The sequence below is a fragment of the Typopeltis vanoorti genome, chromosome 20, assembly GCF_054136105.1.
Source record: "Typopeltis vanoorti isolate ZY-2024b chromosome 20, IOZ_Tvanoo_1.0, whole genome shotgun sequence".
Lineage (NCBI taxonomy): Eukaryota > Metazoa > Arthropoda > Arachnida > Uropygi > Thelyphonidae > Typopeltis > Typopeltis vanoorti.
Window position 1 is genome coordinate 86,540,758 of NC_143568.1, and position 27,794 is coordinate 86,568,551.

At 35.9% G+C, this 27,794-nt stretch overlaps 1 protein-coding gene across 4 annotated transcripts in view; it reads left to right on the forward strand.

Moving 5' to 3' along the window:
• The window catches only part of LOC150095632 (AP-1 complex subunit beta-1-like), a 246,521-nt gene that overhangs the window by 170,480 nt on the left and 48,247 nt on the right, over positions 1-27,794 (forward strand). For all 4 annotated transcript variants that reach the window (XM_090410443.1, XM_090410440.1, XM_090410441.1 and 1 more), the window contains 2 exons: positions 1,699-2,054; positions 24,157-24,376. In XM_090410443.1, the coding sequence (XP_090266569.1) occupies positions 1,699-2,054; positions 24,157-24,376 (576 nt within the window). The remainder of the gene's footprint in view (positions 1-1,698; positions 2,055-24,156; positions 24,377-27,794) is intronic.

Sequence of the window (27,794 nt, forward strand, 5' to 3'; positions counted from 1 at the left end):
ATAATGTAAAGACAGTATTACATCTCCTAGGAGCTGTGTTATTACATTATGAGAAAATATCAAGGATAGTGAGAGAGCTTGCTCCACCTTTGCTTCGAGTTGCTTTGGTGTTGTACTACCAAGTGGTCAGTTATGCTTGGATTCGCCGATAGTTCTTGGCATGAAACTCTTATATCGTAGTTTTTGATCTTAGAGTTTCGCATACTGGCTGTAAAATAATAAGGGATTTTTATCCCCTTAATTTAATTAACTTTGCCAGAAAAAATAGCCATTTGACTTTTCATCTTAGTTAGATGTACGTTATTCTTAGATAATTGGTATTTGTCACCAGAATTATTTTTTTTCTTGAGAAAAAATAGTATAAATGTTGTGGGGACAGTTTGAAAAAATCGCAAGAATATGCCTAAGAAATTGACGACATATAAAATAAAAAAAAGTGAATCAAAAACTTTATCTTGTCAAGGAATTTTGTCATTACATTGGCACGATAAGAAGGATGTTTACATGATAAGCACAAAGCATTCAAAAGAAGAAATGGTAGATACAGGAAAAATAAGGAGAAGTAAGAAGCACGATGAAGAAAAAGTAATAAAACCTAAATGTGTTCTTGAATACAATTACGGAATGGGTGGTGTCGATATGCAAGACCAACTACTTGCTTGTTTTCCAATTATGCGAAAATGTGTCAAAGGTTACAAGAAAATATTTTTCTATTTGATGGATATCACTATTTACAATGCTTATGTTTTATATTCCAAACTACCCAATACATCAAAACTAACAATAGTCAATTTCCGTTTGAATGTAGCAGAAGATATGTTGTCAAATTACCTTTACCTAATTATAGTACCCGTGGACATCCATTGCAAAAGGACTGCCCAATTAGACTGTAGACAAAAAATTGGGCACATTTCCCTGAACATATACCCCCTACTGATAAAAAGCAACATCCAGCAAAGAGATGCCATGTATGTGCCAAGCATAATGTAAGAAGTGAGACTACATGGCAATGTAAAAAATGTTTGATACCGTTTCATTTACCTAAGTGCTTCGAAAAGTATCATACCTTGCAAAATTATTAATATTCTTTATAATAAGGTAACAATTAACAAAATAAATCACATGAATTAAATAAATAGTGGTTTTATCTTTTCCTACTTTAAAATAATTTATATGTCAAAGGGTTAATAAATTCACTAAGCTTAGCAGAATTTAATTTCTCAGAAAACTATAAAACACGATCAACAAACAATGACTAAGGCTCCACACTCCATGCTCTTGATGTTACGCGTTATTTTCAGTTTTAATTAATTTATCTGTTGTTACTCCATTCTTCTTTTTTACCAGTAAACGATAGTGTACCTATTTTCTTGTCCTGAAGAAGCCAGACAGAATTATCTGGCGAAACTTGTTGACAACTGCATATTTATGAATAACTATGGTCTACTAATAAATCCAAAAGGAAAATATCTCATAATTAGTGTTAAGTAACCAAATATAAAAGTTACTACTGTGATTATTCTAATAACTACTCTACCAGAAGAAATGCCTTTTGTGAATTAGAAAGAAATACTGGCAGACTTAAATTTATTCTAAAACAATGTTTCCTGAACTAAATAAATCTTAGGATAAAGTTTTGGGTTGATCATAATTCATAAGAGTTAATTCGCTTGAAAATTATTCTGCTTATTTTTATAGGTTCAGTTGCAACTTCTAACTGCCATTGTGAAACTGTTTTTGAAACGGCCAACAGAGACACAAGAACTGGTTCAACAGGTACTTAGCTTAGCCACCCAAGATAGTGACAATCCTGATCTAAGAGATAGAGGTTTTATTTATTGGCGTCTACTCTCCACTGATCCAGTGGCAGCTAAGGAAGTAGTGCTAGCAGAAAAGCCCTTAATATCTGAGGAAACTGATCTTTTAGAACCAACTCTTCTAGATGAGTTGATATGCCATATAAGCAGTTTAGCATCTGTTTATCACAAGCCACCTTCTGCATTTGTAGAAGGCCGTACAGGAATTAGAAAATCTCTTCCTCCAAGACAAAGCTCGTAAGTATTAAAGTACAAAAAAAAAAAAAAAAATTAAAAAAAAAAGCATATATACTGGTTTGGTTAGTAGTATTAATCATTTCATTATCATAGTGTTTACCTTAATTCCATTGGGGGAGGAATGGAATATATTGATACTGAATGCACTTACCTGGTAGAATAGCAGGTATGAAGATGTTGGGAGACATTGCAAATATCTCTCAACATTATATTCATCTCAAATTCTAATCACATGATTAGAATGGGTCTTAAAATACGACTGGTCAGGACTAAATACTTAATACCTAAATACTTTCAAATAGATGCTATATATGTATAGCATCTCTTTGAAAGTATTTAGGTGGCAAATTGTTCTCATTGCATTGCCATAAATGACCTTGTACTGATGAAGCATAATCCAATGCACCCAGTCCTCTTCTTCATACATTAAAATGAGGCACCAGCCAAACTATCATTTACTTTAGATATTAAATGGATAAGAATCCTATATTGTTATATAGCCAGTAAGTGAAACTCAAGATCGATAACTACGATCTTTGAGTTTCAATGCCGAAAAACTATCGGCAAAGGCAATTTAAAGCAAAGGTGGAGCAAGCTCACTATTCTTGATATTCTCTCATATTGTAAAACACAGCTCCTAGGAGATGTAATACTGTCATTACATCATGAGGGGAGGTCACTACCCAGACCGCTTTCAACCTTTTTTGAGGTCTCATCAGTGAGTAGGTAGACCTGGAAAATATCAAAGCTTAGTGAAAAGAACTTGCATACCTTCACTATACGAATGCCATAAAGGTGTACTCACTGATGAGACCTCAAAAAAGGTTGAAACCGGTCTGGGTAGTGACCTCCCCTCATAATGTAATGACAGTATTACATCTCCTAGGAGCTGTGTTTTACATTATGAGAGAATATCAAGAATAGTGAGCTTGCTCCACCTTTGCTTCGAATTGCCTTCGCCGATAGTTTTTCGGCATTGAAACTCAAAGATCGTAGTTATCGATCTTGAGTTTCACTTACTGGCTATATAACAATATAGGATTCTTATCCATTTAATATCTATTCAATTGCCAGAAAACTAGCCTTTTGGCTTTTTATTTTAATTATCATTTACTTTCTTTACTTCCTGTTGTTTTGTAGTCTTTATAAAATCTCTTCTTACCACATCTAATTTTGAATATTATTGATACATTCTAACCACTGCACATCTGCTATGTCACACTTAGTCATTCATTCCAGGATAATGATTAGGTCAATGTGTTCAAAATGTATTAGTAACTTCGATTTCTCTTTTAACATGCATATGATTTATGCAGATCACTCGGATAATCAGCACTGCTGTCTAAACAAATTAGCTTAAATTTCATTTTAATGCACATAGCTTTTTTTTTTTAAATGTTGAGCCCATACACAAGAGGTTGGTTGATCGACCTGTAGTACATAATTACCGCATATGGGGTTGGGAAAGGAGGAACTTGTTTACATTTGATTTGAAAGACTGGATATTGTAGGCAACAAAGATAAATACATATTCACCAAAACACTATACTATTCCTGATACAAAAAATAATTCTATGGTAGCAGTAAGAAGTGAGTAGCTTAGAAACTTAACTATCTTTCACTCACGAAACTAGGTATTCTCTACTGTAATGAAAGCTTGCAATCTCAAAGTGATCTACTTATTGCATTTTGTATAGTATGTCATAGTGTTTGTAGATTGCCTACAAACAGATTGCCATTTGTGGCAATCTGCACTAACAGATTGCCATTTTGTGTTTGTAGTCTTAATTATTGGTTAGGTAGAAAGTGTTGTCATAGGCAATCATATTGAAACTTCACTTTTGTCCAAATAAAGCAATCTTTTTTTTTTTTTGTTTCAACTTCATAACAAAATCTTTCATCTACTATTTAATGTGTTAAGAAAGCTTTCTAAATTACATTATAACTAAGTTTTTCCCTTGGTTATAATGTAAATTAAACTTGGTAAGAAATTACATTCTTGTTTAATTCTTTATTCTAAGTGTAAGCAAATAAAGTTTGTGCATGAAGTATCTTCACTACTAGGTGGCTACTTGTATATAGAGGCTAATGCCTTTACATTAATTGCCTTAGTATTCCATAATGCAAAGAACACGCTCTTTTGGATATGTATTATGCGAAGGGCTGCCACCTAGACTAACTTCAACCTTTATTGAAGTCTCATCAGTGGTAGCCAGATCCAGAAGAGATATTAAGATTGAATTAATGCAGAAATCATATATTAACCTTATTGAGATACTCAGGATTAGAGCAATTAATGTGAAGTCATTAGTCTCTGTATGCAAGTAGTCTAGTTGCAAAGATATTTCACACACAAACTTTGTTTGCTTGCACTTGGATCAAGGATTAAACAAGAATATAATTTCTTGGCAAGTTTAATTTACATTTAGGCTTATGTGTTGATGCTATTAATCTTTTTTGCAGTATTTAGAAACAGACATATAAACATATTAAACCGGCTTATATTTTGTTGGTTGATTTCAAAACAGCATGCTGAGAGCATAGCTACCAACTACAGTACAAAGACGATGAATAAATGAAACACTTCAAATCATAATGGACAAAATACCTAAAATTCTAATTTTCTCTTTCTCTAATGCCATATGGAAGAATTTTTTTTTATATTTGTTAGGTTGATCAAATGTTGGCCAGAAAGGCATGACAGAGTTGGTTCTTTTGTGGCAAGGGCCACATCACTAGGAACAAACAGCCTAGTTTGTATTTTAAGGATTCCATATTTTGAGATTGGATGGTGATGTGATTGTTTGTGTAGGTATCTTCCAGTGTATGTTGGCTTTATATAAATGGAAAAAATAGTGATTCATCTGAAACACGAGTCACTAATGTGCCAAGATGAGCAGACAGTTATTTGATTTCTTTTCTTTCCTTTCTAATGTGAAGTGCATTTTTAGGGTGTTGGCTGTTTAGGTGAGTTAAAATAGAATCCAAAGTGTCTTCACTTGGCAAGTGAAGTAACTTGTATGCATATTAAATTTGAATAATTCAAAAATATCAGAAGGAAAGTTCAACTTAATTAAATCAAAAGTAAAGTTGTACTTTAGTGAATAAGGATGTGATTTTTTTCTTTTTTTTTTTACTAGACATTTGAAATGAACACTTATTACTCCAAAAATATTTTGGGAAAATTTGGAGAAAAGAGCAAAGCTAATAATAATGGCAAATATCTGTTGGATTTCTGCTCAGGACATGGACTGGTTATTACTAACACCATGTTCCAACATAAAAATGTGCACAAATTCACATGGAGAGAAGAGGCAAAGGAATAAGAAAAGTCTCATTGACTATGTTATTGTTGATAGTGATGTTTTCTCCCTGGTGCAGGACACCAGAGTGTACAGAGGATTTGAAATTGGAAGTGATCACTATTTAGTCTTGAGCAGGATAAAATTGAATTTCATATTGAAAAGAATAACATGTAAGAAAGTTTTAAAGCGAATAAAAGTTGAGCAGCTCTCAGATGTGAACTGTAGACTAAAATACAGAAAGATTATTGAAAAGAAAATGAAAGAGTTTGAGAACAGGAATCAAACCTTGGAGATTCAGTGGTAAACTCTGAAGGAAACATTGATTGATTCTGCCAGAGAGGCATGTGGTGAGGTTGTGTGCAAGGATAAAAAAATCAGAACTCCCTGGTGGACACAGGAAGTTAAAGAGGCAGTGAAGGAAAAGAAGAAAGCATATCAAAAGTTCCTGGCAAATAAGTCAGCTTTTACTCTTACAGAATACAGAGACAAATGTAAGAAAGCTAAACAGTGTGTAAAACTAGCTAAACAAAAGTCATGGGAGGACTTTGGCAAGAATATAGAAAATAAATATCAAGAAGTTGGCAAAATATTCTGGAGGTTGTTGGAGGAAAGAGTGCTGTAAAAGGAATTAGAGATGATAAAGGTGACATGAAAACAGGAGAAAAAGATATCCTTGAAGTATGGAGTAATTACTTTGAAAAACTGCTAAATGAAACAAGCAGTGATGACAGCACAGTGATAAAAAAAAAACACTGACCAGGCATGCAGTCAGGAATACATATCCATACTTGAAGTAAAAAAAGCCATCAAAGGCTTGAAATGTGGAAAGGCAGCAGGAGTAGATGATATTCGACCAGAAATGCTGAAGTATGGTAGTATAAGAGTCTTACAGTGGCTGCACTTCATAGTTCAGAAAGCCTGGACAGAGGGACGAATTCCCGATGATTGGAGTAGAGCTCTCATAGTACCCATATATAAAAAGGGAAATAAAACTGAATGTGAGAATTACAGAGGTATTTCCCTACTGAGTATTCCTGGCAAGATCTATGCAAGTATACTTGAGAAACGGTTGAGAAGAATTGTGGAAGAAAAGCTTGGTGAAGAACAAGCTGGATTCAGGCGAAATAGAGGCTGTCAGGATCAGATCTTCACTTTACGACAAATAGTCGAGAAAGCATGGGAATATAACAAAGATCTGTATTTAAGTTTTTTCGATTTGGAAAATTCATATGACAAGGTGCCAAGAGAGAAGCTATTCAATACGCTGCAGTTATATGGTGTCAATGGGACATTATATCAAGCAATACTTAGTCTTTATTTGAGTTGTAAGTCAGCAGTTAGAATTGAAGGAAGTACAGGAAGATGGTTTAATGTTAAATCTGGTGTGAGACAAGGATGTACATTATCCCCTCTGTTATTCATTATCTATATGGATCACATTATGAAGGAATGTGGTATTAAACCTGATATCAAAATTGGAGATGTTAATGTCAGCTCTTTGCTTTATGCAGATGATGTTATACTTCTAAATAAATCTGCTACAAGTCTGCAAGATTCTCTGACTAAATTGAATAGCTGTTGTAATAGATATGGTATGAAGGACAGCAATAAAAAGACAAAGACAATGAAAATAGACAGAATCGTTAAAAATGCGAACTGTGTTGTGAATGGAGAACCTGTGGAACAAGTAAAACATTTCAGCTACTTAGGCACGATTATTACTGAAGATGGTAAATTAAATATAGAAATAGACAACAGAATCAGCAAAGCTGGTATGGTGGGAAGTCAATTGAATAAATTCATATGGAATAAGAGAGAAATTAGTCGGAACACTAAATTAGGTGTATACAAGACAGTGTTCAAACCAGTTTTAACTTATGGATCTGAGAGCTGGGTCAGAAGTAAAACACTTGACCAAAGACTAGAGACCGCAGATATGAGAGTCCTGAGAAAGATTAGAGGCGTGAACAGATGGCATCAATGGCAATATCATATTAAAAATGAGGATATTAGGAAAGAACTTGACATTGTCAGCATCCAGGAATGCATTAGCAGAGCTAATCTCAGGTGGTATGGTCACTTAAATAGAATGGGAGAGGAAAGATTAGCAAAACAAGTGTTCTCTGCCAGGTTGGCAGGAAAACGAACCAGAGGAAGACCAAGATATAGGTGGATTGATACGGTACAAAGTGCCTTAGATGATAGAAATATAAGATCTGATAATGTTGGGGTCTTGACAAGTAACAGAGTGATTTGGAGGAAAATTGTAGATCGGAAGTTAGTAATGATGTAATTTTTTTCATGTAGTACTGTCATATCCTGTATACCCCTTGAGGGTACATGGCAGGAATTTGATGATGATGATGACTTTTATTATTATGAAAATAGAGGGACTTCCTGTGAGGGGAGCAAGTAACTTAGCTAACTGTTAGGCCAGTTTGTGAGACACTATACTATTAAATGCAAGCCATAGAGGGTTATTGGATTTATGATTTTAAGGGCCCCATAAATATGGGATGGTTTAATATTGAATGATTTTAGTAAATGATTTCTTTGGGTAACTTTTTTTTTCCTCATAATTAATTTAGAAACTTTTTCTTTTGAAACAGGAATACTTAGTAATGATATTGGTCAATAGTTTGCTGCATCAGTGGGCTCTTTTCCAGGTTTTAGGATGGCTATAACTTTGCTCCTCAGGAATTCCTTTGGGATGTTCCTACTTTCTAGAATTTTACAGAAAAACTGCAAAAGCCATTTATGAGCATTACTTCAGAGATGTTTAATGAATTCAGGATATATATATATATATATATATATATCATCCAGGCATGCTGCTTTGTTATTTTTCAGTGATTTAAATGCTTGAATCAGTTCGTTTTCCGTGAATGGCATTGAGTGGTGGTTATTTTGTTTGACACTTTTATAAACATGGATATATTTGGTCCTAATTTCTTTAGGATGCACTAATCTTTATGTTTGTCAGATTCTAGTTGGTTGCTATATCTTTAGGAGTGATCTCTGTGACTTTCTGGATAGAAACTGATGCAGTTCAGAGTTTTTAGAGCAGGGCCCAAGCCTTGCAGCTAGAGTGGGTGAAGTCTAAATTTTCGGTTGTGGTTTTCACATTGCACCATTGTTCATTAAACATTTCTGAAATTCTTTTTCCACTTTCAGGATCTGGATCTCTTTTGTATTTTTTTTTTTTTTTTTTTTTTTTTTTTTAATAGTTCCTCAGTTTTAGGAAACTAGCATGGGGGTGTACTGTTTCCAGAAACCTGCATTTTTGGAAATTATGGAGACAACTACCGTGTTTGAATAAAAACTTTAGTTTAATATTACTAAAATTTTACAATTCGACGTTTCGACCTTTATGTCAAAGTCATCTTCTGGAGCGTACAAATATACACAAGAAACAAGCTATACTACAATCATACTGGTTCGTTAAAGACACTGACTAACCGCTACCACAATTGTTGGCCTGACCTCTGGTGAATAAAATAAAATAAAATAAAAAAAAATTATACATCAACGCTAGAGTCCTATTATTTGTGTTGTCTACTATATACATATATTAACATCATTCCATCCAGTTGGAGTGGAATGGTTTCTAATACTACATGGAAAGCTTTGAGCAAAGGGCTCTTGATTCCGCCACGCTTCGACCGACAATCTGGCTCAGATACGTTGACGACGTGTTCGCGATCTGGCCGTACGGGCGACAAACGCTAAACACATTCCTCAGCCGTCTAAACAAACAACACGAACGCATACAATTTACCATCGAAATCGAAAACCAAAATTCGCTCCCGTTCCTAGACACACTAGTTACACGTCTTCCTTCAGGCAGTCTATCCTTCATGGTCTACCGAAAACCGACACACATACGCACACGGGCCAATACATACATGCGAATTCATACCACCACCCAGCACAAAAATATGGAGTCATAAACACCCTTAAAAACAGAGCCACAACTATTTGCTCTAACCAGCAAGCCCTGAAACAAGAACTAAAAATCATTAGTGACACATTCATAAACAATGGCTATAACAAAAATACTGTCAATAAAATACTCTATAAAACCACAACAAAAACGAATCTAGATTACAGTAAAACCATAGCCATCCCATACATTAAAGGGTTATCAGAAAAAAATCAACAGAATCCTACAACATTATAACCTCAATGCCACATTTAAACCACCCACTAAACTTAAAACCATATTCAGCTCCTCTAAGGATCCTCTCCTCCCATTAGCACATCCTGGAGTCTATTGCATCCGCTGCACCTGTAACTTACCGTACATTGGTGAAACAGGACGGACAATCCCTATACGCAAGAAAGAACACATTAAATATAACCATTATGGTGAAGCAGGCCTCTCAGACCATGCACTTAACACCTTACACCAAATCAACTGGAAAAGCACCTGCTCCTTACACCACACAAAAACATGGTACAAAAGAAAATTTAAAGAATCCTGCGAAATCCTGATAAACCACCCAAATATCAATAATAAAGATGGTATGAAAATTTCAAGGATCTGGATGGCACACATTCAGTCAACCTAATATGAAAGATTCAACATAAGTCAGGACTCTAGCCAATCTGCTAGTATTAGAAACAATTCCACTCCAACTGGATGGAATGATGTTAATATATGTATATAGTAGACAACACAAATAATAGGACTCTAGCATTGATGTATAATTTTTTTATTTTATTTTATTTATTTATTTTTTTCACCAGAGGTCAGGCCAACAATTGTGGTATCGGTTAGTCAGTGTCTTTAACGAACCAGTATGATTGTAGTATAGCTTGTTTCTTGTGTATATTTGTACGCTCCAGAAGATGACCTTGACATAAAGGTCGAAACGTCGAATTGTAAAATTTTAGTAATATTAAACTAAAGTTTTTATTCAAACACGGTAGTTGTCTCCATAATTTCCAAAAATGCATTCATATCACCGTGCAAGCCCAAAAAGAAAGGTTTCCAGAAACCTCTTGATATACATAATTTTGCAGCACCTATCAGTACTTCTACAAAATGTTTGTAATTTTTGACTTCAGGTTGGACCCAACAGATGTTAAATTCAATTTGTTTAAAGTACTAACTTCCCAGTTAGCTTTGTGAAAATTCCATCTTGGGCTTTCCACAGATTGTATAATCGGGATTTGTGTCCTATAGTGACTATAACAGGTCTGTTTTGAGATTGTGGAATGCTTCAAGTACTTTCCTATAAATGGGTAAGGGTCCTTGGTGTTGCATGTGAGAAAGCAGAGGTCAGGGTTTGAGTCTTTTGCATCAAAAACTAGTAATAGCCCAAGGCTTTCAGCCCATTCTGTCAGTCTAGTACTGTTGATATCATTTCTACAATACCCCAGGAGTGATGTTGACTGTTAAAATCTCCTATGTATACTGCTAGGTGTTCGTGAGCAGGAAGAGCCAAGATAGACCAAATTTGTTTTGGTGGTTTGTGACACTATAGTTGTGCTAGCTACGTTTTGCTGTGATGATCTCGATGGTATTATGATTGGAAGAAGATACTATTTTGCAGTTTTCCAAATTCTCTTGCAAGTAGATGGCAGAACCATATATTGGTGAAAGGATGTAGCTGGTGATGTTAGTTAGCTCTTGTGGTAATCTTGTCTTTGCTGATATGTAGTTCTTGGACAGAGATTACATCGATGTTATTTGTTCTGCAGGTATTTCCAAGTAGTTCACAATATAGAGGAGGCAACTCCTCTATATTAATTTGCAATATCTATAGGGTGAATTCAGTTTCCTTTCTTATTTGGTCAGTTTTCAAACCTTTTCAAAAAAAGTCTACTTCGTTTCTTCTTGTTACACTTTCCTTTCATTTTGAACATATTATCTGGAAGATAAAAAAAATCTAAAAACACACTGCAACTCAACATCACCAGAGTTAAAAATTGGTACTATCAACATAAGAAGCCTTTCATATTCCAACATAAAAATGCGCACAAATTCACATGGAGATAAGGGGCAAGGAATAAGAAAAGTCTCATTGACTATGTTATTGTAGATAATGATGTTTTCTCCCTGGTGCAGGACACCAGAGTGTACAGAGGATTTGATATTGAAAGCGATCACTATTTAGTTTTGAGCAGGATAAAATTGAATTTCATATTGAAAAGAATAACATTTACGAAAGTTTTAAAGCAAATAAAAGTGGAGCAGCTATCAGATGTGAACTGTAGACTAAAATACACAAAGATTATTGAAGAAAAAATGAAAGAGTTTGAGAATAGCAACCAAAACTTGGAGATTCAGTGGCAATGTGAAGAAAACACTGATTGATTCAGCCAGAGAGGTTATGTGGTGAGGTTGTTTGCAAGGATAGAAAAATCAGAACCCCATAGTGGACACAGGAAGTTAAAGAGGCAGTGAAGGAAAAGAAGAATGCATATCAAACACTCCTGGCAAATAAGCCAGCTTTTGCTCTTAGAGAATACAGAGACAAATGTAAGAAAGCTAAACAAAAGTCATGGGAGGACTTTGGCAAGAACATAGAAAATAAATATCAAGACAGTGGTAAGATATTCTGGAGGTTGTTGAAGAAGCTTAGAAATGGATGTAAGAGTGCTGTAAAAGGAATTAGAGATGATAAAGGTGACATGAAAACAGGAGAAAAAGATATCCTTGAAGTATTGAGTAATTACTTCGAAAAATTGCTAAATGAAACAAGCAGTGATAGCACAGTGGTAAAAAAACACTGACCAGGCATGCAGTCAGGAATACATATCTATAAAAGTAGAAAAAGCCATCAAAAGCTTGAAATGCAGAAAGGCAGGAGTAGATGATATCCAACCAGAAATGCTCAAGTATGGTGGTATAAAAGTCTTACAGTGGCTGCACTGCATAGTTCAGAACGCCTGGACAGAGGGACAAATTCCCGATGATTGGAGTAGAGCTCTCATAGTACCCATATATAAAAATGGAAATAAAACTGAATGTGAGAATTACAGAGGTATTTCTCTACTGAGTGATCCTGGCAAGATCTATGCAAGTATACTTGAGAAACAGTTGCAATAAAAAGACAAAGACAGTGAAAATAGGCAGAATCATTGAAAATGTCAACTGGTGTTATGAACGGAGAACCTGTGGAACAAGGAAACCTTTCAGCTACTTAGGCACGATTTTTAGTGAAGATGGTAAATTAAATATAGAAATTGACAACAGAATCAACACAGCTGGTATGGTAGGATGTCAATTGAATAAATTCATATGGAATAAGAGAGAAATTAGTCGGAACACTAAATTAGCTGTATACAAGATGGTGTTCAAACCAGTTTTAACTTATGGATCTGAGAGCTGGGTCAGAAGTAAAACACTTGACTTGAGACCGCAGATATGAGAGTCCTGAGAAAGATTAGAGGTGTGAACAGATGGCATCAATGGCAACATCATATTAAAAATGAGGATATTAGGAAAGGACTTGACATTGTCAGCATCCAGGAATGTGTTAGCAGAGCTAATCTCAGGTGGTATGGTCACTTAAACAGAATGGGAGAGGAAAGATTAGCAAAACAAGTGTTCTCTGCCAGCCAGATTGTCAGGAAAACGACCCAGAGGATATAGATGGATTGATACAGTGCCTTAGACGATAGAAATATAAGATCTGATAATGTTGTAGTCTTGACAAGTAACAGACTGATTTGGAGAAAAATTGTAGATAGGAAGTTAGTAATGATGTAAATTTTTCATGTAGTACTATCATTTGAGAGTACATGGCAGGAATTTGATGATAATGGTAAAAAAAAAAAAAGTCTGGTTTGGTTCCCAATAATCGTGAAAATTTAGTCACCAAAGGTGTTGCTCGGAGTGCACCACAAGGAGGTACTTCATGGCAATTCATGAATGCTATGAGAACCCAACTCCAGTAATCTGGAATTATGCATTACAACCACTGTAAAAAAAAAAAAAAAAAAAAAAAAAAAAAAACTGTTATACCTCCTTATTTGATCATTACTTTTTGAATATTGGTTTATTTCATTGGCCTTTCTCTAGTTCAGGTTTTTGAAACGTTTCCACTCAATATTGGTATATACTTCTGATTGCATTCCTCTTGGATATTTTCTACCATTTTCTTTTACTTGTTGGTTTAATGCACTCTAGATTTAATTTATCCACATCCAAAATGTCTATGCCCAGTTTTAATGTCATGTTGTTCATCTTCGATTCCTTTTACAGTATTTTTCTCTTCAAGTTTTTTTTCAGTCGAGGCTAGAATGTTTTGCAACTTGCATATTTATCTTCTGTATTCTTACTTTCAATCTTCTGATGATTTCTGTTTTGCTTTTGCACATAGGTTAGGTTTCTTATTTTTTCTTTGTTTTCTCTCATAACACATGCTGACTTATTTCCTTAGAACTTTAGATATGTTTTTCCTTTTTCCAGGGTTACTTCTTTCATTTGAGTCAATCATGAAGTTTTTATTTTTTTGTGCAGGTAAACACTCACCACATGCTTCCATGACTAATTCAATCCAGTCTTTCTTCACGCTTTTACTATGGTTCTTGTTGACACACTTTATTTTTTTCAGCAATATTTGTATATTTGAATATACTCACCTCTGATGTTACTTGATTTTAATTATTTTTAAATTTCTTATATTTTTATTTTCAACATGGTATTCATTTTTATCATGTTCAAAAGTAAATGGTAATCACTTTGTTTGAATTCCTCTGTATAGTCTTCTATCTTCTATCCTGAATTGGTATCTTGAATGACTATGAACAGATATATAGTCAGTTATTCAGTTTGACTATTTCTTGACTTGTAATTTCTCTGTGTGAATTTGTGTACATCTTTGTTGGAACATGGTGATGACCAGTCTGTCCTGAAAAGACTCCAGCAGGTGCTTTTATTATTAGTTTTATCCTTCTTCTGGAAATGTTTTAATATTAGTTTTACCCTTCTTATGAAAACGCTGAAGATTTAAACAGCTCTGCTGTTTAAATCTTCTGCTTTTCTTTTATTTCAGCTGCCTTCTCTAATGACAAATTCTTTCGTTTTTTTCCCCCCTTGTGTGTGTGTGTGTGTGTGTGTGTGTGTGTGTATTGAAACACATGCAAGTATGATTATATGTACATTACACTGAATTCTCACATCTATATGATGCTTTATATAGAGCAAGTGATACTTATATAATGGGCTGCTGAGTTTAAACGTGGCCATACTAGGCTTGAAGATGATCCACGTGAAGGACATCCAAAATGTGTAACAACACTAGAAATCATTGCTTTATCTTGTGCAAAGCTTTATGAAAAAGTTTTGTGCAAGACGGGTGCTGCGCTTGCTCACAGCAGATCAAAAACACACTCGCACGAAACTCTCTGAACAGTGCTTGGAGCATTTTAACAAGAATAAAACTGATTTTGTGCATCGATTTTATTACTATGGATGAGACTTGGATTCACCATTACACACCAGAATCCAAACAACAGTCAAAACCGTGGACAGAAGCCGGTTGTTCAGCGCCGAAGAAGAAAGTTGGTTCCACAAAGAGGTCATGGCATCGGTATTTTGGGGTGCTAAAGGCATTTTGTTTATCTTGAAAAGGGTAAAACAATAACCAGGGAATATTATTCCGATCTTTTAACCAGACTAGACAAAAAAAATTTGTGAGAAAAGACCTGGTTTGCAGAAGGAAAAATCATCTTTCATCAGGACAATGCACCTGCCTTCAAAGGTGTTTTGGCAATGAAAAAATTAAGGGATCTGCACAGTGAATTGTTGGAATATCCACCCTATTCCCCAGACTTGGCTCCCCCTGACTTCTATCTCTTCCCCAAACTAAAACTCTTCCTTGCTGGTCAGTGTTTTTCTTCGAATCAAGAAGTGCAGCTGTAGAGGGGGTATTTTGCAGATCTTACTGAGAATCACTACAGGGATGGGATAATGACGCTAGAGCATCACTGGAATAAACGTATTAGTCTTAAGGGAGATTATGTTGAAAAATAAAAATAATTTTGAAATTATAAATTTTTTTTTTCATTGTTAGACCTGTAAGAATCGATGAAAAAGTAACAGAATAGAAATCAAAACAGAGCGGTACATCAAGGATGCCCAATGTCACCACTCTTATTTAATATCTATATAGATGAAATAGTAAAGAAATGAAAGAACTGGATTGTGAAAGTGGTGTGTGCTGGAGGCACTAGACCACTCAAAGAAAGAGCATCAAAAATTCTAGTCACTGACTAGAGGAATTTTTTGAAAGTGATGGTGCCAAAAATGCTATTAAAGTGCATGTCATTTCACAAGATTGAAGTGGTGAATGGAACTGAGAATATGTGTGAAAAATGTGTGTGTGATGTAATGGCAAATAGGATTGAAAGAGGTTAAAAGTGATATGATTGAGGGAAAGCGTAACAGTGTTGATCGAAAGAATAGTAGTATGATGAATGTAAAGAATGAAGTGTTGGCTGTCATGAGGGAGATTGTTTGGTTACATGGAGTGATACATACATACAGGACGAAGCAGAGGATAAATGAATGCAGAAATGCCTGGCAAATTAGTCAGTTGATATAAGAAAAAAAGAAGTAAAATAAAAGAAATGAGTGCTTGACTAAGAGAGAAGTAAAAATCGAGGAGTGAGTCTTGTATAGTAATTCTGTCATAAGAAGTGTGATTGGTGAAAGATTGACTAAATCATGCTTTCAAGGTGCAAAAATGAATGATGTTAGTGAGGCTGTTAGAGTACAAAAGAGTAAAATGAAAGAATTCATTTTGGGTGGAACAAATGATTTGAAAGAGAAAAGTATAGTATGAGGGAGGACATGAAAGAAACAGCAAAAGAAAGAGTGAGTTAAGATAGTGAGTCTGTTGCTGCAGTATGACAGTAGAACAGAAAAGGAGGGCCATAATAACGAATGACTCGATGCATGGGTTATGCAGGAGGAGTGTTGTGGAGCGAGTTTGACAGGCAAAAGGACTTATACAAGAAAGATGGTTTGCATCTGAATGGATTTGGTGTTCAGAGTCTGGAAAAAGTGTTATTTGAATGAAGTGAAAGTGCAAAATCAAAGAAACTAAAGCTTTGGAGAGAGAGAGAGCTGTTGAGTGGATATATACAGACATCAGTGAGGCAGTTGAGTGTAAGAATGTGTATAAAATGCCTAAGTTAGTACCACTGGTAACAAAGCAGAATGGGATAGTAGTGGGCCAAAGGAATGTTTGCACTTGCCAGAAATATTTGGAACAAGGGGGAGATATTTTGGGCATTGGTTAGTTTATCCTGGCCAAAGGTTATTGGCATTAGTGAGACATGGCTAACAGAAGATGATAGTTGGTGGGATAGAATGTGAAGGATATAGTGTATTCAGGGAGGATAGAGAGGAGAATGGGGGGGAAGGAGTGTTACTAATGATAGCTAATGCAATGCAACCAAAAAGAGTAAAGGTCCAATGGCAGGCCAGTGAAAATAGCAAATTTTTTACTATTTTCACTGGTGTGAAATAGAGGTTAGCAGAACAAAATATACAGTTGAATGCTGCTATAGAACCAGGGGATGAAAAAGATTATGGGGATAGTATGCATTGACAAATAACCTCAATGAATGGAGGATGGGTTATTATTATGGGGATTTCATCTATGGGAACATAGACTGGAAGGAGGAGAGGACACATGGGAAGAAGAAAATAGAATTTATGCAGTTACTAAGGAATAATTATCTGAGACAGCATGTGTTGGAATAAACTTGGGATTTGAGAGTACTTAATCTAGTAATTGCATTTGAGAATTTGTCCATAACCAATATGACCACATTGCCAACCAAGTAGTGTGAATGATTATGTGATCTTGACCTAGGAGTTGTCTAAATGTGTGGAATTTTCAGTTAAGAGGGGGGGGGGGGGGTACATGTTGAATTACTGGGCTGGCAAGTATGACAAGCTTAGAAGATTGCTTGGATCAATGCCATGGCATGTGAGGCTTCAAGGGCTGGATGTTGTGATAGTGCTAGGAGTTGTCTAAATGTGTGGAATTTTCAGTTAAGAGGGGGGGGGGGGGTACATGTTGAATTACTGGGCTGGCAAGTATGACAAGCTTAGAAGATTGCTTGGATCAATGCCATGGCATGTGAGACTTCAAGGGCTGGATGGAGTATGAAAGGAAATTAGCAGTGTAGACCAAAGATGATCTCAAACAGTTCTTTCGATAGTCATCAATACGTTAAATAACAGGGCTCTGAAGATCTGCTCCAATGAACAGGCACTGAAAAACGAATTTAAAGTGATCAGCAATACTTTTTCAAAAAAAATGGATAATGCCAAAACACTATTAACGAAATTCTCTACAAGACCACAATAAAAAACAAAGACAAACCAGACTACAGTAAAACTATAACCATTCCCTACATTAAAGGGACATCAGACAAAATAAACAGAGTACTACAAAAATACAACCTCAAAGCCACCTTTTAAACCTCCTGCAAAATTAAAAAGCTTACTCAACTCATCCAAAGACCCACTCCCTCTGCTGGAGTATACCGTATTTACTGCCCCTGCAACATACCATACATAGGAGAAATAGGACGCACAATTCCGATCAGACAAAAAGAACATAAACGACATATCAAATATAATAATTATGGTGAAGCTGGCCTTTCTAATCATGCCCTTGAATACCTTATTCAAGGGCATGATCAGAAAGGCCAACTTTTCCAGTCAATAATAGAATTGACTGGAAAAGCATTAGTTGTCTACATCACACCAAAACATGGTATGAACGCAAATTTAAGGAAGCTTGTGAGATCGTTATCAACCACCTCAATCTAAACAATAATGATGGATCCCATACATATGGAAGGCATATATTCGTCCCACGAATTCTTTCTCTCTAAGAACAACTATAAACAGGACTGTAGAAAATCCAGGATCCTATATCTAAAATAACTTTAATACTAAAAAATAGGACATCACGGTTGAAGAAAAAATCTATAAGAAAGAATGTTTATTCATGTTGTAATTTATATATATATATATATATATATTTTTTTTTTTTAATCAAAAATAACAATTGTAATAATAGAATTAGGACCACTGTCACTAGAAGGAAAACCCTCTGTAAGCAAGAATGTTTATTCATGTAATCATAAATTAAATCTAGCTTGATGTAATTATTATTATTATTTTTTTTTTTCACTAGAGGTCATGCCAGTGAGTAGCATGTGATCAAATCATTGTTTCTCTAACTTAACTTAAATGTAACACAGCTTGTCTTGTATATTTATGTATGCTCCAAATGATGATCTTGATAAGAAGATCAAAATGTTGGGATAATAAAGAGTTATTTTAACACGGTTGTAGAATCCATAATTTCAAAAATGAATGCTGATCACCGTGTGACACTAAAAGAAAGAATTAAAGAAAAAATTAAAGTCTCCCATTATGATTATCTATTCATGCTCATCTTTTCTATTTGTGATGCATTTCTTCATCACTAACAACTGATCCACCAAGTCTGTAACAACACCCCACTATATAATTGATCTTGTTAGATTCCACCTCACACCAGATGGCTTCAAACTCAGTGCTCCCTGAAATATTGTTAGTAGTAGTAGTAGTAGTAGTACTACAATCATAGGTCTCAACTCTAACTGGATTCAAGTCATTCGATATCATTAGAAACATGCCCCCCCCCCTCCTCTCCTATCTTCTCTATCCTTCCTAAAAATACTGAACCCTTGACACTCGATACCAGTTAGTAGGTCTGATTCTGATAGCCAGGTCTCACAAATACCTATAATTGAAGGTCGCAACAAACTCCATCCCTTTGTTTCTGATACTCCTAGCATTCATTTACAGATATAATAATCTACCTGTTTGTTCTTTTGTATTGTCTTGTTTGCAGTCTACCTGACAGAGTTGGGTAACTTGCCCTTCTTTATTCTTCTCTAATGCCTTATGCTTGTAGACATCTTTGCACACATTTGGGTCTGAATTGGATGAACACAAACCCAAAATCATTCTCTCCTCATCAACATTTCTATGACAAAGCCCATTCCTGTCATTAACACAGTTATATAACATTGTTGCTCTTACACTCACATTCTCATCATTCTTCCTTTTACAATTTAGTTTCCCTGACTCTGTGTTAGGTCTCATACCAGTTATTAGTTTTTCTAGACTCCTGATACCAAACCATTCAGGTGTAGGCCGTCCCACTTATACAAATCCAGTCTTCCCTCAAACTCACTCCACACATCCAAAAACTTGCATCCATTCCTTCTACATAGCCTACGCATTGAATCGTGGATTCAATGGATAGATAGAGGTGCATAGCATATTACAGGATCTTAATCTGAATACATGTATGTATTAGATGGTATACCAGCTCAAGTTTTATGTGAAGATGCTAGGGCCCTTGACACTGATAGCCCTTAAGTTTCAGCTCTGAGTTGGTACCAAGGGGTGGAAAGAGTGAAAAATAGTTCCATTGCATAAAGGGAGGGTTCAACACTGATGTAGCAAATTACTGTCTGATCAGTATATTGGGAGTTGTCAAGGTACGGGAGAAGTTGGTCAAGAGCAAAATATAGGAATGGATTGATGGGAATGGGATACTTATGGGGACAACATAGTTTTGTGAAGGGTAGGCCACACCCCAGTAACTTGTTCACATTTTATATTATATAATACAGTGACAACTGAGTTGGATAAAGGTAATGGGTTTACAGTGATATTGTTGGATTTGCAAAAGCCTTTGACAGGATACCACATGGAATTCTAATCAATAAACCACAGTACATGGAAATGGATATAAGGTTGGTGAGGTGGATAAGAAGGTGGTTGATGGAGAGATAAATGAGTAGCTTATTCAGTAATAGAGTCCAGGTCTATGACTAGTGGCATGCTGCAGGGCTCTCTCTTCTTTGGCCACTACTTTAATTTGTGCATTAAAGATATAGGAAAGGATCTGAGAGGAACTGTTCAGTTGTTTGCTGATGATGCAAAGTTGAGTAGAGCAATAGTTAATACAGAAGTTAAAATTTTGCAGGATGATTTGGATAGATTTGCAGTCTGGGCAATGAAGAATGGATGTCAGTTAATGTGGCAAAGTGTAAGGTTATGCATTTTGACATGAAAAGATTTCAGCTGTATTCCACATTGGTGGAACTGTATTTCAGGAAATTAATGAAACTAGAGATTTGGGAGTGCTGGTGGATAGGTTTAGAGGGCACATAGCAAAAGTGGCTAAAGCTGCTCGTCAGATTACTTGGATATTGAAAAATACTTTGACGAGCAGAGACAAGCAGGTTATTGCTCCTCTTTATTGAGCCTTAATAAGACTTCATCTTGACTATTATTACTCTTTATCCAGCCTTGAAAAGACCCCCCCCCATCTTGACTACTGGGTGCCAGGGTTTCTTAGTGATGGGGAGGAGGTAGAGAGGATCCAGTGGTGAGTGATCAAGATGGTAGCAGGTTATGGGATGAACCTTTTGAGAACAGGTTGAAGATTTGTGGGTTACAGAAACTGGTTGACAGGTGGAAAAGTGATGATATGATTGAAATATACAAGTTACTAAAGGATTTTTACAAGATTGATTCAGAAGAAATTTTTCAGAGCAGGTCTGGTTGTGGGAGAACTAGGAACCATCCTTAGAAACTAAGTAACAGTACAGTATAGTTATCAAAGGTGTTAGAACTAGGTTTTTTCCTTGAAGAGTGGCGAGTGAGTGGAATAAGTTGCCAGTCTGTTGTGGGTGCCATTACTGTGAATGAGTTCAAAGCAAAGTATGATAGATACTACACAAATATCGGATAATTCCTGACATGATGTTTAGGGCCTCCCTCGATGAGTCTTAGGACTCCATGGAGTAGCCTTTAATAATAATCATAGCAAGAAGTGAAAATGATCTCCAAAGATCAATATACTCTTTAACACTTTGAGTCCTATCGATGTAAATACAGCAATCCCTTGATTAATGCGCCTTCGATTAGTGCATCATTTTTTTTTTTCTATACCCAAATTTGATTAGTGCACCTGTATGCATCTTAGAAAATGTTTTAAATCTGTAACATTTATTTTTATCTATACAATTTTTATGGCTAACTATTTTCAAAAATCACTCGCCAGGATGAAATAATTTAGTTACCGATTTAAAACATTTTACAGTTATTTTTTAATGACATACTACACTATTTCCATGTACACTATGTTCCAAATTTACCACCAAAATGCATGTCATCTGCTAATTACATAGCATTTTGATAATCATATTATCTCATGCCTCCTTTGCAATTGATTTCCTTACTTTTTTTAAAGTATTTTCCTAATCTTTCATCACGAGTAAAAGACTTTGTAAGCAAAACAGTGGAAGTGTGAAAATGATTCGAAAGTTAATCTCATTAGAAGAAAAACTCGAAATAATAAAGAAAAATGAACAAGGCAAGTCCAGAGCAAAGATAGGACAAGTACACAAAAATGGGAATCAACTATACGAGAATTTTAAGCAAAGCTTCTAAATACAAAGAGAAATGTAAGGCTGCGTCGAGTTCATCATGTATGCAGTCTACATGAAATCAGTTTACAATCAGAGTATTATAATGATTGAATTACAGAGACTTCTTTCTACATGAATCGAAGATTGCAGCCAAAAACGGATTCTGCTAAGCTCTGACCTTATTAAATCAAAAACATTAAGTCTCTTTGCAACCTTGAAAGAAAGGGCTATCAATGATGGAAAAGAAGAAAAATTCCACGGCAGTGCTGGGTGGTTTGAGCGTTTCAAAAAGAGAAATAGCCTACATAATGCAGCTTTATTAAGCAAGAGATCCACAAGAAGATGATGATGTCGAAAGAATATTGTGAGAATAAGAGTGAGAGGAGTTATGAAATATATAAAGCTCAGGCTAGAATAGTAACGAGTATTGTGAGAAAAGCTAAAATGGAGTATGTATGAAAAGAAATTGGCCATGCAAGCTAATTTTATCATTATGCCGCAAGCAAAAGAAATAAAACTGAATGTGAGAATTAGAGGTATTTTCCTACTGAGTGTTCCTGGTAAGATTTATGCAAGTATACTTGAGAAGAATTGTGGAAGAAAAGCTGGATTCAGGCCAAATAGAGGCAGCCAAGATCAGATCTTCACTTTACGACAAATAGTTGAGAAATCATGGAAATATAACAAATATCTGCATTTAAGTTTTGTCAATCTGGAAAAGGCGTATGACAAGGTGCCAAGAAAGAAGCTATTCAATACTCTACAGTTATATGGTGTCAATGGGGCATTATATCAAACAATACTTAGTCTTTATTTGAGTTGTAAGTCAGCAGTTAGAATTGAAGGAAGTATAGGAAGATGGTTTAATGTTAAATCTGGCGTTACACAAGGACGTACATTATCCCCTCTGTTTGTTCATTATCTATATGGATCACATTATGAAGTAAAGTGGTATTAAACCTGATATCAAAATTGGAGATGTTAATGTCAGCTCTTTGCTATATGCAGACAATGTTATACTTCTAAATAAATCTGCTACAAGTCTGCAAGATTACTTGACTAATTGAATAACTGTTGTAATAGATATGGTATGAAGGTCAACAATAAAAAGACAATGAAAATAGGCAGAATCGTTGAAAATGGCAACTGCGTTGTGAATAGAGAACCTGTGGAACAAGTAAAACATATCAGCTACTTAGGCACGATTTTTTAGTGAAGATAGTAAATTAAATTTGGAAATAGACAACAGAATCAGCAAAGCTGGTATGGTAGGAAGTCAATTGAATAAATTCATATGGAATAAGAGAGAAATTAGTTGGAACACTAAATTAGCTGTGTACAAGACATTGTTCAAACCAGTTTTAACTTATGGATCTGAAAGCTGGGTTAGAAGTAAAACACTTGACCAAAGACTAGAGATTGCAGATATTGAGAGTCCTGAGAAAGATTAGAGGCATGAACAGATGGTGTCAATGGCAACATCATATTAAAAACGAGGATATTAGGAAAGAACTTGACACTGTCAGCATTCAGGAATGCGTTAGCAGAGCTATTCTCAGGTGGTATGGTCACTTAAACAGAATGGACAAGGAAAGATTAGCAAAACAAGTGTTCTGTGCCAGGTTGGCAGGAAAACGTCCCAAAGGAAGACCAAGATATAGGTGGACTGATACGGTACAAAATGCCTTAAACGATAGAAATATAAGATCTGATAATGTTAGTCTTGACAAGTAACAGACTGATTTGGAGGAAAATTGTAGATAGGAAGTTAGTAATGATGTAAATTTTTCATGTAGTGCTATCATATTCTGTACACCCCTTGAGGGTAAATGGCAGGAATTTGATGATGATGACATTTGTTCGATCTGAGCGTCCTCTGTCGGCATAATGTCGAAACACCGTATAATTCTTGAGTTATATATTTTCCTAACACGTCCTGTGGACTGGTTATTTGGATGTTAATGTTATTCCAGATAATTTTAAAAGCATGAATTTCTCATGTGCATATTATAATAATGAATTTTTTTCTTTCTTTCAAATACTTGAAAACTTAAGTTAAATATGCACCTGCTGATACTCTGATTACATGTCTGGGATAAAGATTTGTTTAAATGCATACAGGTAAGTTAACAATTAAACCCTCCTCCCCATGAGTATCTACATAAAAGAAATAGAAAAAATATTCCTATATATATATATATATATATATATATATATATATATATATATCCTTGAGCATGTTATGGCAAATAAGTGTATTTTACATTGCCACCATTATTTGCTTTAGATTGAAATGCATTAATTTCTGAATATATTTTCAGTGTCGGATCTGCAGAAGAAGCAGTTGGTAGTCCAGCTAATGCTGTTCCTGCTGAACAGCCTACTGTGATTCCTAGTGGTGGTGATAATCTCATTGGTGATCTGTTGAGCTTGGATATTAGTGCACCTCCAACCCAAACTGCGACTGCACCTTATCAACCTGTAACTAATACTGCTGCCATGGATTTATTAGGAGGAGGTGGTGGTGGTTTGGATAGTTTAGTAAGTCCTTCCATTTTAAAAATTTTCCTTTTAAAGTTTTCAGTCTGCACACCTCCCACTTTTACAAAAATTATTCGTAATGCAAATACCTTCAGAAGTAAAAAGGAGAGATTGCAAAACGTTGATATCCCCCCCCCCCCGTTTGATCTGTTTTGGCTCAGTTTCACTTTCGTTTGTCTCTGTCACTCCCCAAAACTCTAACCTCTCTGACTTCTTCAAATATCTCTAACACTATTTTCTGCAGTCAAAATATCCTAATAGTGAGGTCATCCTTCTTGGGATAAAGATATATGGGATTTTTCTTTTCATTCTGGTTGTTAATACTGTCCACAATGATTGCATTAACTTTGCCCTGACATGTTTTGCTCATGAAGCTGTACTATCCAAGCAGTTGTAATGCTGTTGCATTTGTTTGGGTAGTACAGCTCTGCAATGAATGATCAACAATCCCAACACTCACTCCCAACAATCCCATTTCTTAAAAATGGGATTGTTGGGAGTGAGACCTTGTGGAGGTTGTAAACCAGTCAGTTCACATCAAGTGAATGAAGTTGCTACTGCCATTGTGGAGCAGGCCATGAATAACAGCATTTGGTTCTTCCAGTGCACTTGCTGTATCAATGTGTGTTACATAACTGTTTGGAAAATTCTATGGGAGATTCTGCATTTCTACCCATTCAAGATAACTGACACAGGAGTTGCCTCCAGGATGTTGAAAGTTGACTGACATTGCTTTAACATTCCTTGTTCGAGTAGAGTTGGACGCTGCATAGCTGCAGAGTTGTGGGTATTCACAGTTCCATTCAGATGGAACTGTGAATACCCACAACTGCTGTGTATGGGCTATACAAAACCCACTGCAATTCATTAAATTCCTTTGCACTCACCAAGAATTACTGTCTGATTCTGGTTTACAGCTTCATTTTTCATTGGACCATTCTTCTTTGAGGACACTTGCCAGTTGGGTCATGTGACCTGCTCAATTTCTGCCAAGAGGTATTGCGATATAATAAACAATTTTCTTATGCCACAGCTATGGCAGTACCTGTGCACGAATTCATTTTTTCATGCTGGATGGGGGCCCCTCCACACATCAATCGATCTGTACAGGAGAACATTTCACAAAAGCCAGAGTTATCAGCCGTGCATTTCCCACTACATGGTCGCCTTGTTCACCATCTGACTGACTTCTGGCACTGAGGATTTCTCAGACGGGATTTATCGTGGCCATCCTGATAACTTGCCAGCACTGAAAGATAGCATAACACAGTATGTGCTCAACATCATTCCTTTTTTTGGCATACCACAAAAGATAGTACATTGAACAGTACAACCTGTGAATGCATAATTGGAGTGAATAAAAATGTGTTTATGCTCATGTTGCTTTTCTCCTTACATATATACACACACATGCGCAACAAATTACATCTACATTCAGCACATCATAGAAGTGCCCTCCGTTGGTGAATTTTGAAACTATTTTTTTCCTCAAATATCAGTTCTGCATGATGCACAATGTATTGCTACGAAGTTTTATGGCATTTGGATTACTAGGTAGCACTCCAGACCTTAAACAGATCTACTTTAATTTTTATAGCCCTGTATTTGCTGTTGGCAGTGACTTAACTTAGATATGGTCAATCTCCTTGCTAGAATACTTGACACTTCCCTCTAATCTGCTAACACACTCAATATCTTAACATGCATCCCCCTTCCAAATATGCTATAGATGTCAGTTCTCCTCTTGGTAACTCAGACCAAAACCTTATACAAGTCTCCTTTGCCATGGAACAACTTTCACCCATTAATCTTAGTCTTGTGCCCTTTGCTACAAGGATATTAATTAGAATGATCTCCATGACTTCATTCTCCTTTCCATGGTCTGACTACTGCTTTAGTTCTCCTGATCCAAACAGCTGCTCAGACTGAGTAACAGCAATCATCCGCTTAGGAATGAAGGCCTTCATCCCTCATTCCATCTAAAATTTGTGGCCACCATCCAAAGTCTGGTTCTCAAGGAAAGTGTGCCAAGGCTGTGTGTGAGTGAGAGAGAGAGAGAGAGAGCTCAGTATACTATGAGGAGCTCAAGACCACAACTCCAGCTGCTCTCTTTGCCTATATTGTAGCTTGTAACAGCTGAAAAAAAAAAAAAAAAAAGGGGTGCTTAAGGGTCAAAGCTGTATAACTGATAGGAGACCTCCACATAGCCTTTAAAGGAATGCGGAGAACTGACCAGAGATTCTGACCTAATGTCCAATCCTCACCTTCTCGTGGTGCACCCTGTTGGGTATCTACTTGGATACTGAACGAACGAGGATGGGCTGGCAATTTGGGATTTAGCCGACCAAATTGTATTCTTATTGGTTAAACCAAAATAAAAAATGATGGTACAACATGACAAAATTTCATGCCGGCTGGGGCGTCGCCCAGTTAAACAAGGCCCCCGTTGTTTTCGCCAGGGAACCAGGGCGAACAGCGAAAAGTCAGCTACTAGAACAAATCTGAAAACAAACCCCAACTCAACATCACCAGAGTTAAAGATCGGTACTATCAACGTAAGAAGCCTGAATGGCAAAGAAATGGAGCTAGCTGAGGAATTAGATAAGTATCAGATCGACATAATAGGGGTGACTGAAACAAAAAAGACCAAAACTGGTGAGATCTTTCTGAGCAATAAATACAAAATGTTATATTCAGGCAATGACAATCAAGGAAAAGAAGGAGTAGCCATAGTATTCAACACAAAATACGAGGCTAATCTTCTTGAATGGCAGTCAGTCAGTCTCAAGTAGAGTAATGTGGGTAAATATGAGAATGGGGAACTGGACAATGAGACTTATTTGTGCCTATGGTCCCACAAAAGGTTCTACTAAGGTAGAAGTGGAGGAATTTTTTGACGCTCTAGAAAAAGCAACTGACACAATGAAAAAGGAAAAGTTGGTCCTTGTTGGGGATCTAAATAGCAGAGTAGGAAATGATTGTGAGACATACAAAAATATTTTGGGAAAATTTGGAGAAAAGAGCAAAGCTAATAATAATGGCAAATATCTGTTGGATTTCTGCTCAGGACATGGACTGGTTATTACTAACACCATGTTCCAACATAAAAATGTGCACAAATTCACATGGAGAGAAGAGGCTAGGAATAAGAAAAGTCTCATTGACTATGTTATTGTTGATAGTGATGTGTTTCTCCTTGGTGCAGGACACCAGAGTGTACAGAGGATTTGAAATTGGAAGTGATCACTATTTAGTCTTGAGCAGGATAAAATTGAATTTCATATTGAAAAGAATAACTTGTAAGAAAGTTTTAAAGCGAATAAAAGTTGAGCAGCTCTCAGATGTGAACTGTAGACTAAAATACAGAAATATTATTGAAAAGAAAATGAAAGAGTTTGAGAACAGGAATCAAACCTTG